The 15,011-nt window shown below is 38.1% G+C and overlaps 1 protein-coding gene across 10 annotated transcripts in view; it reads left to right on the forward strand.

Moving 5' to 3' along the window:
* Window positions 1-15,011, forward strand: part of GOLGA4 (golgin A4) — a 103,925-nt gene that overhangs the window by 58,862 nt on the left and 30,052 nt on the right. For all 10 annotated transcript variants that reach the window (XM_060402785.1, XM_012099381.5, XM_060402786.1 and 7 more), the window contains 4 exons: window positions 3,891-4,069; window positions 6,046-6,174; window positions 9,027-9,182; window positions 10,717-14,960. In XM_060402785.1, coding sequence (XP_060258768.1) covers window positions 3,891-4,069; window positions 6,046-6,174; window positions 9,027-9,182; window positions 10,717-14,960 — 4,708 coding nt within the window. The remainder of the gene's footprint in view (window positions 1-3,890; window positions 4,070-6,045; window positions 6,175-9,026; window positions 9,183-10,716; window positions 14,961-15,011) is intronic.

Genomic DNA, 15,011 nt, shown 5'->3' on the forward strand with positions numbered 1-15,011 from the left:
TCAGCTTCTTAGTTAATCTAGAGGTTGTCAGCCTTTCCACTTTTCTGCCTCTCTCCTTATTCCCTGCAGGGGGAGTAGAGTGGGTCTTGTTATTTTTGTTGTAAAGTGTCTTCCAGGACAGTGCTACAAAATAGTAATGCTGCCTAGAATCTCAGAATTCTGGCATTTGCTGTTAGTAATACGACTGGTTAGGACTTTGAGGATGGTTCGGGGAAGGATGCTGAGGTGACAAAGCAAATGCCACAGTCGTCCTCGCTTAGCCTGAGCCTTAGTTCTTTTATACTTTGCACCGCCCCCCCCCCCCGCAACCTTACAACTTCAACTATCTTTGTGAAATACTTTCTTGATATCACCCAGTGCCTAGCATATGCTTGACAGATGGCAGACTAAATATATGATGAATAAATGATTGGATTACTGAGCTCATGTAACTCTTATAATGAGCATTTGTCCATTTTTATACCTCCCATGGATGTAAGAGAACCTTGTCTAAGGGGAAGGTGAGGAGCTGGCAGTAAAAGGTCTGCCCTGTGTTTGTAACTGATAGAGGACTATTCCTAAGATATATTACATTTTCGTAGAAATGTTTTCACAGGATTTTGTTTGAAAACGAAAATTGCCTGAGATACATTGAATTTTGCTTTGGAAGAACACCCTGTGTTCTTGCAACATTTGGCGGCAGCTGGTGCTTAGCCTTCCCGTTGATGTGTGCTGTGGCCACGGTTTCCCTGCGCACTCCTGCATGCTGGCAGAAGGCTCGTCAGCTGGGGCTGATGCACTCTTTTCTTCCTCCCCACTCACTCAAGTTGTTGGGAATTGGAAGGTAAATTACGTAGGCCTTCAGAACATACCTCTTCTAGTACTCAACGTTAAAATCCTAGTGTAGATTCCTTTTGGAAAGGGGAGGGGGAATTCGCTTTTAGAATATTACAGGCCATGGAGTCCACTCACTGTATCTGGTGGTTGCAGGATCAGAAGGTGAGATGTTTCTGGTTAGTAAGTAGGCTCTCAGCATATCCTCCTTCAACATTGAAATGGGACTCGTTTTTGGAGACAGACTTCCTGTAAAGAAGTGGCTTCATTTGTGGTGCAGTGTAGAATGTGTTTGAAATAAGTTTTCTGTACATGGATATAGAAACGTGTTTTACTGCCTCTTTAAAATTTTGTTTTGGGGGGACTTAACATTTTCATAAAGCATGATGGAGATGGAAAGCAGTGAGTTTTTGTATGTCTGTCAGAGGCATAACATGGTGAATTTTGTTGAGAGTTAGAAGCCATCAGTAACTGATTGGTTCAAAAATTCTGGTTCAGTAAGGTATGTTACTGCTCAGCTGAGCCTGATCAATGCCAGCATTCTTAGTTTTAAAAAATAATGCAAGATAAGGATTGTTCCTTAAACTCTGTATAGTTAAGTTGATTTATCATCCAAAGGAAACGTTGGAGGACTCAGTTCTTAAATTTCAATGAAGATGTCGAATTAAAAGTCTCAAAGGTGTCCTTTTAGGTATAAAATTATATGGTTTTTTGACAAGGTGGCAGAGCGTGGGAAGAAAGGATTAAATTTAGATGAGAACTTTGGAACCAGATCTGTCCTACATTAATCATTATATGATGGATAATCAAGTGACTTAACTGTTTTGGAGTATTGAGCACTAAAATTACACTACCATGTAGAATGTACTAAAATTTACTGAGTATGGTTAGGAAGATTAACTTTTGAAAAATTATATCCAAAAGGAACTTTGTGGCATTGATTTTTGTTGTTGTTGATTAATAAGGTGAGAGCCCTGTATCTATTTTTATATTTTATTGGATTCTGGAATTTTAAAAAAAGGAAGTTTCACTTGGTATTGACTATGTACAGTTTTGTTTTGCTTAACTGATAGAAGCTTTTCATTTAAAACTCGGTCTTGCTGGAAGAATATCATAGCTATCTTCAGGTTCTCTGGAGCCTGATTTAAGATATTTCTGTGACGTGCTTAGAAATGCTAAGATACAATCTTATATGCTGAATATTAGCTGTAAGGAAAAGATGGTGATGACATCCAAACATTAAAAAATACCAGCATTCCTTTTTCCATGTTTTTCTTTCCCAGATGTAAGCCTTCAGCTCATACTTAAGCAGTACGCACCCTGTTACAAGATTTCTTTCCTGTGATTGATCATTTTACTTGACTGATTTTTAAGAAACAAGGAAACTAATTTCTTATTACGAGCAAGAGATGTTTATTTATGCTGGACACCAGAATTTATAGTAAAAGAATAGCTAAAAGATATCATATTCCTTTAAATATTTTATTTACCAGAATATTTATGTCTAAGGATTATCATCTTGGTGTTTGCAGGCAAATATCACTGAAGTTGGAGTAGGCAATCTTTAAAAATAATTAAACTTAATTAATATGCCTTTAAAATTTAGACCTTATTTGAGCTCTGATTTTATACTTTGGACATATGAAATGAATAAGTTGGATAGGTTTTTTTTTTTTAAATATCAAATGCATGATTGCCAGAGAAGTTTTTTTTTTTTTTAAGGTAGTAAGCAAAGTAAGTTGTGTTTCCCAGTTGTTAGCAGAATTCCATCTTTCTGTTGCCTTTTTCTATACCTACTATACTTCTCCATTAAGAAAATGCTTTAGAATACAAGTTTGTCTTTAGGTATGCAGTTTCTTTGCGAAAACCACTATCTGTTAAGTGAAATTGTAGTTAATGAAAGGGCTTTTTATGGGATATCATTGGTTGAAGTTCCACATTTCTTACACCACTGAAAGTGAAAATACTGCACATGTCAATGAATTGTCACCTTGAATATTTATTTCATAAAAGGATTAAAACCCATCTTGAAAATTGATGTTTTACTTATAGTTCTTCTCTTTGGTAAAGGGAAATCTTCTATCCTTTGAGGACTAAAGAAAATAGTTGAGGATGATAATAGCACTAGGATTTTCACAGGACATTATTTTGTCAGAAAGAGGGGGAGAGAGAGAAAGTGTGTGTTTACACACATACACAGTGCACACACGCACACACACACATACACACACAAACACACATACTCATGTATTTCCGGTGTCTAGTTACTCAGCTCTTGTACCCATGCTGTCAGATTCTGTTTGATGCTGGGTGAGCTGTCCTTAAAGATCTTATTATTGTAGCCTAGGTGACTGTTTTTGCAGAGCCTGTATTCTTACTTATTTCACCCCCAAACTCCATGCTAGTAGTGCCTTTTTGTACACTTTTGAATCAGGAAAAGATTTCTTACTAGTTAGCTACATTAATTTGAAACTTACAGAAGTAGTAGGTTTCATATCAAAATACATTGGTTACATATGTGATTCAGCCAGTAAATGTTTAGGGAAAAAACCCTGCTTTTATTATATGGTTAAGAGGTTTTTTTTTGAAAATACGATTAGTCAAAGAAGAATTTTTTCATCCTTAAAAATATCCCAGTGAGTATACAGTAGTGTTACCTAGTTATTGATAATAGATAAGAACTTGCATAGCAGACAAAGAAGCAATTGCAATTATATGCTACAGAGCAGGTACAAGTATTCATTTCTATGAATTTGCTATCCATAATGACACTTGTGGGGAGAGTGGGGCAAATCTTTAGTCATTTAATATTTTTTCCAACTTTGAGCCTAAGTTCATACAGTATAAGCCATCTTAATATCTGAATCTAGAACTCAATGACAAATTGCTTTCAGTGACTGGACCTTTCTTGTGGCTTTGTTGAACTACCATTCAAATGCCTCTTGGCTTTAAACAGCGATGAGTTTTTTAACATGTCCTGCTACTGCTGCTCTTAGTTCACGTCAATTGAATGTAAAACACTTTAGCTCAATGATAGTATTTCTTGAGATACTTGTTTTCTGCTGTTTTCATTATAGCTTTTGAGGAACTTGAGAAAGCCCTGAGTACAGCCCAGAAAACAGAAGAAGCACGGAGAAAAATGAAAGCAGAAATGGATGAGCAAATAAAAGCCATTGAAAAAGCAAGAGAGGAGGAACGTGTCAGACTTCAACAGGAATTAAGTTGCGTGAAGCAGGAGGTTGTTGATGTCACGAAAGTAAGAATAATTCTAGATTGCAGTGGGTTACAGCAATTTTGAAACTTAAGTCTTATACTTTTCCTACATTCTCTGCAGTAAAGAAGAGTAAGTTTATATTTTAGACCATGTCCATTTCATGATGTTCAGGATATAGGAAAAAAGCATTCTGATAAAGAAATGAATGTGTATCTTTTTGAGTATACTTCCCAGAGGTAATCTCTGCATATAATTTCTCTTTTTTGCTTTCTAACCCTCTCTTTAATTTTTTTTTTTAAATAAAAGATGGCATGTTATTTTTAATGTTCTGTATTTTGCTTTCCCAAATTAATAATCTGTCTTGGTTATTGTTCTTTGTTATTGAGTTAATAGTGATACCCTTTTTGTTTCAAAGACAGCTCAGGATTTCATTTTATGAATAGCTCATAATTTTATCAGTCTTCTGCTGATGGATAGATATTTAGACTTTCAGTTTTTATTGTTTGAAATTGTGAATATCCTTATCATATTCACTAACATCTGTTTCTTTAGAATAGATTCCTAGAAGTGGAATATTACTCAGGCAAAAGTCATGTGCAGTTTTAATCATTGCCTAGTTGCTACAAGCTTGATGGAGGACCATTTATATTCAAGTATTAGAATATGTTCCTGCCCTGACAAAGATGTTGTTACCTGACTTTTTAAAAATCTTTATGAGCTAAGTTAAAAATGACATCACTGTAGTTTTGATATACATATCTCTTACCAGTATGACAAACATGTTTTTGTATGTTTACATGGAATTTATAGTTTTCTGTTCTGAGTTGCCTGATCAAATCCTGATTCCTTTTCCTCTTGGACTGTTGGACTTTTTCTTACTGATTTCTTACTGAAGTTTTTTATTTATAGTAAGAATTAGCCCTTGGAGATAGATATTTTTATCCAAATAATTTTCAATTTGTTGTCTTTTATCATTTTTTTGGGGGGGTGATATGCAGAAAAGTTTTCTTTTCCTTAAATGTTAGCAAATTTTTGTTCTACTTTAAGACATTCTCAATTGAGTAAAAAAAAAAAAAGTGTTTTTCTCATGTGACACTTTTATGGTTTCATTTTTTATGGTCAAATTTTTGATCCAACTAAAATTTATTCAGTGTGAGGAGTGAGGTAGGGATCCAACCTAAATCTTTTCCAGATGACTACATAGTAGTCTTCAAATCACTTCTTTCGTAACCTGTGTTTTCCCTTCTGACATGCCACGCTGCCTTTATTCCATACTAAATCATTGCAGTGCTGCGTCTGGGTCTTCTGGGTTCCCTGTGCCGCCCCACTGCTTTGTCTGGTCACATGCTGGTATCACACTGCGCTAGTTGCGCAGTATGTTCTAGCTTCGTACTGTTCCAGTGCTTGATAGCCCCTCATTACTCTTATGTTCAGAAGACTGTGGCTATTACTCCATGTTTATTTTGTCCAGTGGGCTTTCCCTTATTTGCTTGGTAGTTTTATTTGATTTTATTAAATTTTCGAATTTATTTAGGGTGGTTTGACATTTTTATAAGATTTGAGTCTTCCTATTCAAGAAAGAACAAGACCAATACTTAAACTTTTTAGTAAGTAGTAGTACATGCCTGGAAAGGTAGGCATAATTAGATGGGTGCAGCCAGGGCACCTTGCCCATGATGGAGTGCCCTCTCTGAATGCATCCTTATTCCCCTTGCTATGCTTCCCCATCTTGTTTGGTGGGAACATCTTTATAAGATGTGGAATTGGCACTTCAGCCCCATAGGACTGACTATTGAAGCTGCAGCTCTTCATGTCCTAAATGAGGAGCAACCCTTTACTGGTTTTTCTTTAAACTCTCAAGAATTTTGTGACTTTTGATTGATGTGAGAAATATGTTCTGATTTTTCCTCTTAGGAATCTGTTAGCTTGATGATTGAACTATAATAAAGTATTATTTTGTTGTAGAGTGACATGTTTTATCTGGATGTTTCACTTTTAACTATTTGGCTGCTTTTCAGAAATCCTCAGAACAGATTGCTAAATTACAGAAGCTTCATGAAGAGGAGTTGGCTAGCAAAGAGCAGGAACTGATGAAGAAGCTTCAGACCCAAGAAACAGAATTTCAGGAGCAAATGAGACTAGCTCTTGTAAGTACCTACAGTATTTTGTTTTTCCCTCATTATAAAGTTGTCACGCCCTCACCCCTGCCTTCTAGGTTGAGGTCACACTACTCTCAGCCTTGACTTTTGAGGATGCAGAGAGACTGACTGTAGGCAGGAATGAGGCTGTCAGAATTTGTTGATTTAGTATTGTCTGAACATTAAATTTGCTTATCTAACAAGCTTTCATTCATCTGTTTGTGGATCATTCCTCTTACCCTGGCTGTAGGCTGTGATTAGGGGGAAAAAAAGGGGAGGATAGGTTAACTGAAGCAATTGGCCAGCAACTGCATATAATTTAGCAAGAATGTCTTGATAGATATCAGATACCAGACTGAATGTATCAGAGCTTAAGGCTCAGAAAGCTTGCTTGAATGCATTTTAAAGAGGACAAAATGAAAATGACCAAGTTCACAGATGGACAGTGGTAAAGAATCCGCCTGCTGATGCAGGGGATACAGGGGATTCGGGTTTGATCCCTGGGTTGGGAACATTCCTTGGAGGAACAAGGATTCTTGCCTGGAAAATCCCATGGACAAAAGAGCCTGGTGGGCTGCAGTTCATGGGATCACAAAGAGTCGGACACGACTGAGCACGTATGCAGTTTTCCTTTCAAGTAGAATGATATCAGTAATTTTCAGTCTATATGATGTTAAAAACATAAAGTAAAATAAGAAAAAACTGGCTTGAACTAACTAAAACAATAACCAAAAAAGCAAAGATAAGAAAGAGTTGTTGCCATGGTATAATCTGAAGGTTTGAAACAAAAACTATTCTATTTAAATTGTGAGAAGCCTATTTAGATAAGTTACCTTGCTGCTGCTGCTGCTGCTAAGTCGCTTCAGTCGTGTCCGACTCTGTACGACCCACCAGGCTCGCCTGTCCCTGGGATTCTCAAGGCAAGAACACGGGAGTGGGTTGCCATTTCCTTCTCCAGTGCATGAAAGTGAAGAGTGAAAGTGAAATCGCTCAGTCATATCCGACTCTTAGTGACCCCATGGACTGCAGCCTACCAGGCTCTTTCGTCCATGGGATTTTCCAGAAGTATTAATGCCAAAAATGTAGATTATTGTTTTCACGTGAAGTTATTATCCATAAGATAATAGGTATAATTAAAAAATACTTTTAGTGTGAAAGGATGAAAAATAGTTTTTATAATTTTCATCTCCTTTCTTTTCCTCATTTCTGTTTTCACTCTGGTTTGGACCTGGGGCTCTGAGGCTTTCCAGCAGCTGTGATCCTTGAACTGAGTCAGGGAGTTCTGTAATCTCTGTGGGGCCAAGAGACACATGGATTTACAGTACTGTTGGCTGAGGTTAGGGGTTTAGTTCATGGTTGTGAAATATACATCTGTATGGGCACATATTTGTATTCTTTGTTGGTCCAAAAAGGATTTGAAGTTGTTTACAAGAGTACTTAAAAATTACAACAGGACAGCGTAAATAGTAGCATGGAAATTAAAGGAACAAAGTGAGACACTAGGGACATAAATGAAGCAGGGGATGATGCTAAAAATTCTTGCCATTAAGACCTGCCATGGGTTTTCATGCTGGAGTAATTGGGGCACTGTAATTAGAGAAGGAAATGGCAGCCCACTCCAGTATTCTTGTCTGAAGAATCCGATGGACCAAGGAGCCTGGCAGGCTACAGTTCAAGGGGTCACGAAAGAGTCGAACATGACTGAGCAAGTAACATGCAACTGGGGCACTGGACTCTGAACATTGACCTTGTTAATACTGTGTTTTGGGAATCGATAATTTCAGACATACTCCAACTAGTGAGCGCAGGACACACATAACACATGAAGCACACATACCTGCACGTGCTCTCGTCCCCTTCCACTCCTCTTCCTACCTAGTTTCTCAAAGAAGTTAGTTTGGGATTGAGAGTCAAAATTCTGCAGACTATTAGCATTTCCTCTGTTATATTTATGGGCATAGATGGCAATGCATTTAAATTATAGTTTATGTTAAACAGTTTAGTATGTTTAAAATGATGTTTCAAAATTGATGTTATAGAAACTAATTTTTAAAAAATCAATCTGCTTACAGTATGGTACAAAATCTTTCCTTAAAGCAATATACTTCACCAGAGTGAAATGGGCCAGATCTTAGGAGCTGTATAGACTTTTAGAGTTCCTTGATCTACTCCATGTATTCACATGTAATCTCATTTTGATTAGCTTTTCCATGTGGGGTTCCCTATCATAGTAAGGTATTTCTCACAAATTATATAAATTTACAGCCTAAATTAATATAAATTATGTAAGTCTATGGCCTAGAGTAGAAATATCAAACTCTAGAGGTAGTGACAATTATGTGACCCTGCACATTCAGTGATATTTTGCAAAGCATTTTAAGTAGTGAATACATAGTACATACACTTCCCAGGTGGTGCTAGTGGTAAACAATCCTCCTGCCAGTGCTGAAGACATAAGAGACACAGGTTTGATCCCCTGGAAAAGAGCATGACAACCCACTCCAGTATTCTTGTCTGGAGAGTCCCATGGACAGAGGACCCTGGCGGGCTACAGTCCATGGGGTCGCAGAGAGTTGGACATGACTGAAGTGACTTATTTAGCACGCACTCGCACAGTAGGGCTACTGGAAACAAAATTTTTCATATTAGTTGTAATTGTGGCAAAGACTGGCCAGACCATACTGGGAAAGCCACTATGCCCTGTTTCTGCAGATCAGAGTGTGAGAAGAGAGAGGTAACGATGCTGCCTACCTCACAGGCCTGGTGTGCAGATCAAATGAAATGAATGATTCCTGTGGCAGTGCTTTGAGAATGCTGAAGATCTACATGGGTCTAAGGTCGTATGATTGTTTTTGGCACAGGAAAAAAGTCAGTCAGAATATTTGAAGATCACTCAAGAAAAAGATCAGCAAGAATCGTTGGCCTTGGAAGAGTTAGAGTTGCAGAAGAAAGCAATCCTCACAGAGAGTGAAAATAAACTTCGAGACCTTCAACAAGAAGCAGAGACATACAGAACTGTAAGTTTAAACACTGTTCAGGGCCCCGGGCTGTAGGGTTACTTGTATTAATACATGAAAACTCGTATTATGTACAGTCAATATAAAGTTGTAGCGAAGACTTTGTTTTAGATACACATATATGTGTGCTCCTGGAAATGGCAACCTGCTCCAGTATTCTTGCTGGGGAATCCCGTGGGCAGAGGAGCCTGGTGGGCTGGAGTCCACGGGGTCGCAGAGTCAGGACGCAACTTGAGCACGCACACATTCGTACACTCCATTTGTAGATGGTCAGAGCTATTTGTGGGAGGGGTCTGGTGTCTGCCTCATGGTGCTCCTGACTCTCTGCCTTTGGTTGACTGTATTTGTCAGGCACTCGCTCCGGTTCTGTGCCCTCAGTAAGCAGTGCAGCATCCTTGCTCCACTACTTACTCACCTTCATCCTTAGGAAGAGGCCTCCTTTTGTAGGCAGCACTTGCCCTGACACCTTCTTACCTCTTCACCTTCATCTCATGCCATGTCTGGACATTATTCATTTTCTGTTGTATCGATTTATATACCCTGTTCCTCTACGTTTACACTTAATTTTTCTCCTGTTTTCCCATATTAAAAAATAGTCCTGTTATGAGCAGGTAAGTATGTCTATCTCAGTGTGCACATTTTTAAGGCCCTCTGTTCTTTCCCTTAACAGTGCATGAAATATTTGACCTATTAGGAATAAATTAATGCTACTTAGACTTTTTAAACCCTTTTGCTCTGATTTAGACAGTGAAACAGTCTCAGTTCTTATGCATATTTCTAAACTATGTCTTATTAGCCCACTTCCAACATTTTGTAAGGTGGCATAGTCAAGGGGAATGGGTACTCAGGAGGCCTGCATCTTTCACTTGTTAGCTTTATAAATTAATTATACCTTAATTTCCTTACATGTCACATGAAGAGGTTGCATCTGATAATTACTTAATACCATTCCAGTTCTGATGTTCCTTGGCTCTGCCTTAATTAGCTCTTTTTCCTTCAATCAAGATTGATATTTTCATGAGATAATAATATTTTACTATTACTATTACTTTTCGTAAACTGCTTTGGTAATTACTCTGGTGTAAGTTCCTTCTTTTTGAAAACATCTAAGTAATAATTTTTGGTGAAAAGCCAGATACATTATTTTTCTTTCAAAATTAAGTTATAAAAGTAATAGAATACTATGATAGGCTTTTTTAAAAACAGAAAAAAATACTCATCTTTCTACCAACAGTTACTGTTATCTAGTTTATCATTCCCTCCCCCTCTACTATCCATTCAGAATGGTTTTGAAAAGTAGATAGTTGAAATAGTTAACCAAATAGAATCTGGAATTATGAACTGTGTAAAAAATAGAATCTTTTTTTTCATTACATGATTCCTTTAGGAACTGAGCACAGATTCTTTGTCCTTTCTGGTATTTGATACGACATGCAAGATTATTTACCTAAATTGTAGTTTTTAAGGAGGTGTAGACATCATGTCATGTGTATCATTGCTAATAAATTTAAAACACATCTGTTTTCATTAACAGAGAATTCTCGAATTAGAAAGTTCTTTGGAAAAAAGCTTGCAAGAAAATAAAAATCAATCAGAAGATTTAACTATTCATTTGGAAGCTGAAAAAAATAAGCACAATAAAGAAATTACAATCATGGTTGAAAAACACAAGACAGAATTGGAAAGTCTGCAGCATCAGCAAGATAACATTTGGACTGAAAAGCTCCAAGTCTTAAAGCAACAGCATCAGACTGAAATGGAAGAACTTAGAGAACAGTATGAGCAAGAGAAAGAAACATTGGTGAAAGACAGAGAGACACTCTTTCAGGCCCACATAGAAGAAATGAATGAAAAGACTTTGGAAAAGCTTGATGTGAAGCAAACAGAATTGGAATCATTATCGTCTGAATTGTCAGAAGTATTAAAAATGCGTGACAAGCTAGAAGAAGAACTTTCTGTACTAAAGGATCAAGCAGGTCGAGTGAAGCAGGAATTAGAGGCCAAGCTGGATGAACAGAAAAATCATCACCAACAACAGGTTGACAATATCATTAAAGAACAAGAGATTTCTATCCAGAGAACTGAAAAGGCCTTAAAAGATGAAATTAACCAGCTTGGGCTTCTCCTGAAGGAAAAGGACAAGCATTTAAAAGACCATCAGGCCCATGTGGAAAGTTTAGAGGCAGACATCAAAAGGTCTGAAGGGGAACTCCAGCAGGCATCGACTAAGCTGGAACTTTTCCAGTCACTGCAGAACACAGCGCATGAGCAGGCTAAAGTCCATGAGGAGCAGCTGGCCCAGTTGCAGCAGAAGTTGTTGGATTTGGAAACAGAAAGAATTCTTCTTACCAAACAGGTAGCTGAAGTTGAAGCTCAAAAGGAGGATGTTTGTGCTGAGTTAGACACTCACAAAATCCAGGTGCAGGATCTACTGCAGAAGCTTGAAAAACAGAATCGTGAAATGGAAGAAAAAGTGAAATCTTTAACCCAACTCTATGAATCCCAACTTAAAGATAACAGCACAGAGCAGGAACAGACAAAGCAACTCTTAATGGAAAAGGAAAATGTTATTTTACAAATGAGAGAAGCCCAGAGCAAAGAAATAGAAATACTCAAACAGAAATTATCAGCCAAGGAGGACAGTATTCGTGTTTTGCAAGAGGAATATGAAGCCAAATTTAAAAATCAAGAGAAAAAGATGGAAAAAATTAAGCAGAAAGCAAAGGAGATGCAAGAAATGTTGAAGAAGAAATTGTTGGATCAGGAAGCCAAACTTAAAAAAGAGCTTGAAAATACTGCTCTGGAGCTCAGTCAGAAAGAAAAACAGTTCAATGCCAAAATTTTGGAAATGGCACAGGCTAACTCAGCTGGAATCAATGATGCAGTGTCAAGACTGGAGACAAACCAAAAGGAGCAAATAGAAAGTCTCACTGAGGCACACAGGCGAGAGCTCGATGATGTCATAGCAGTCTGGGAGCAGAAACTTAGTCAGCAAGCTGAAGAACTTCAGGAAAAACATGATATCCAGTTACAGGAGAAAGAACAAGAGGTAGCAGAACTGAAGCAAAAGATGCTCCTGTTTGGGTGTGAAAAAGAAGAGATGAACAAGGAAATGGCGTGGCTGAAGGAAGAGGGTGCTAGGCAGGATACCGCGTTAAAGGAATTACAGGGACAGTTGAAGCAGAATGCTGCTCTCATGGATTCTCTCACACAGAATGAGACTAAACTAAAAGCTGAACTTGAAAAGCTGGAGGTTGACTTGAATGGCTCTCTGAAGGAAAACATTTTCCTTCAAGAGCAAGTAGCTGAGCTGAAGGTGCTGGCAGAAAAAGACAGGCTCAAGGTTTTGGAGTTTACTGAGAAGCTGAAAACCACAGATGAAGAATTCCAGAGTCTGAAATCTTCACACGACAGCAGTAAGAAAAGCCTGGAGGACAAAAGCCTGGAATTCAAAAAGCTGTCCGAGGAGCTGGCAGTTCAGCTAGACCTTTACTCTAAGAAGACTGAAGCCTTACTACAGGCTAAAACAAGTGAGCTCGTCGACATCAGCAGCAGTAAAATCAATGCCATTCTCTCTAGAATCTCCCATTGTCAACAGCACACAGCTAAAGTGAAGGAGGCACTACGAAGCAAAACTTGCCAGGTTTCTGAATTAGAAGCACAACTTAGACAGCTAACAGAAGAGCAGAATGTACTAAATAGTTCTTTTCAACATGCTACACATCAGTTGGAAGAAAAAGAATGTCAGATTAAGAGCATGAAGGCTGATATCGAAGGTCTTGTCACAGAAAAAGAAGCCTTACAGAAAGAAGGAGGAAATCAGCAACAGGCTGCTTCAGAAAAGGAATCTTGTATCACACAGTTGAAGAAAGAGTTGTCAGAAAACATCAATGCTGTCACCATGATGAAAGAAGAGCTTAAAGAAAAGAAAGCTGAGATCAGCAGTCTTAGTAAACAGCTAGCTGATTTGAATGCCCAGCTTCAGAATAGCATCAGCCTAGCTGAAAAAGAAGCGGCCATCTCATCACTAAGTAAGCGACATGATGAAGTACAGCAGGAACTGCTGGATCAAGTGCGAGATTTATCTTTGAAAGTTGAAACTCTGACTAAAGAGAAAACGTCTGCTCTGGAACAGGCAGATCACTTGTCCATCAAATTCTCAGAGTGGAAGAAGAAAGCACAGTCAAGATTTACACAGTACCAAAATACTAGTAAAGAATTGCAGATGCAGCTTGAGTTAAAAACAAAGGAAACCAGTGAAAAGGATGAGCAGTTAACTTTATTGAAGGAGGACCTTGATCAGCAAAAGAAAAGATTTGAATATTTAAAGGGTGAGATGGAAGATAAGAAGAGTGAGATGGAGAAAAAGGATTTCCATTTAGAGACTGAGTTAAAAACTCAAACAGTGAGAATTGTGGAATTAGAGGAGCATGTTGCTCAGAAAACAATTGAAATTGAGTCCTTAAATGAAGTTCTTAAAAATTACCATCAACAAAAGGATAGTGAGCAGAAAGAAATGATTCAGAAACTCCAGCACATCCAAGAGTTAGGAGAAGAGAAGGACAACAGGGTTAAAGAGGCTGAAGAAAAAGTCTTAAGACTTGAAGAGCAAGCATCTTCCATGAAATCTGAACTTGAATCTGTGAAGAAGGAATTGGAACATGTGAATTCAATTGTGAAAGGCAAAGAAGAGGAGTTAAAAGCATTGGAAGATAGACTTGAATTAGAAGGTGCTGCAAAATTAGCAGAACTGAAGAAAAAAGCTGAACAAAAGATTGCTGCCATCAAGAAACAGTTGTTATCACAAATGGAAGAGAAAGAACAGCAATACAGAAAAGACAAAGAAAGCCATCTGAGTGAGCTAACTACGAAACTGCAGGAAAGAGACAGAGAAATTCACGTCTTGGAAGAAAAACTGAAGTCCGTGGAAAGTTCACCACAATCAGAAACGTCAGCTGTACCTAGATTGTCAGAAAACGTGGCAGTGTGTACTGAGCAAGAAGTAGCAGATTCCCAAGGCTGTGTGCAGAATGCATGTGAAGAAAAACTCAATGTCTTACAAAGAAATTTAATTGAAAAGGAAATGTTAGTGCAGAGGCTGGAGCAGGAAAAAGAAGAAATAATTTCCTCTCATTCTGAAATACAGTGCAAGTACCAGGAGCTCTTAATAAAGGTAGAACAGGCCGAAGCAAAACAACATGAGGATCGAGTGATGATAAATCAGCTTCAAGAAGAACTTGAAGGAAAAAACAAGAAACACTCCTTGGTTTCTTCCCAGCATTTGGAAGAAGGAGGAGATAAAAATAACACAGGGGCAAAGCAGAACTTGGAAAATGTGGTTGACAATGTCCAGAAAACGCTCCAGGGGGAGGACTTGACCTGTCAGATCTTGGAGCAAAAAATAAAAGAGCTGGATTCCTGCTTATTGAGAGAGAGGGAAGGACACAGAGTTGAAATCGAAGCGCTGACCTCAAAACTTGAAAGTGTACAGGCTCTACAACAACAGATGAATGGAAAAAGTAAACCCACAGAAGTTTTGGAAGAAAGTGCTGAAGGAAAGTCCACATCACACGTGGTTCAGCCCAGCTTGCTTAGTAACATGGAGGCCGATCACAATGACCTGGAGTTTAAATTAGCAGGGGCGGAGCAGGAGAAGAGGAAGCTGAGCCAGGAGGTGGTTAAACTGCAGAAAGATATTCGAGTGCTGCGGAAGGAGCATCAGCAAGAACTGGATATAGTAAAGAAAGAGTATGAAAAAGAAATGGAAGAGAAAATCAAGTAAGCTTTTATTTATCTTATTTATTGATTGATTGTGCTGGGTCTTTGTTG

This window comes from Ovis aries, chromosome 19, assembly GCF_016772045.2.
Source record: "Ovis aries strain OAR_USU_Benz2616 breed Rambouillet chromosome 19, ARS-UI_Ramb_v3.0, whole genome shotgun sequence".
NCBI classification, from domain to species: domain Eukaryota; kingdom Metazoa; phylum Chordata; class Mammalia; order Artiodactyla; family Bovidae; genus Ovis; species Ovis aries.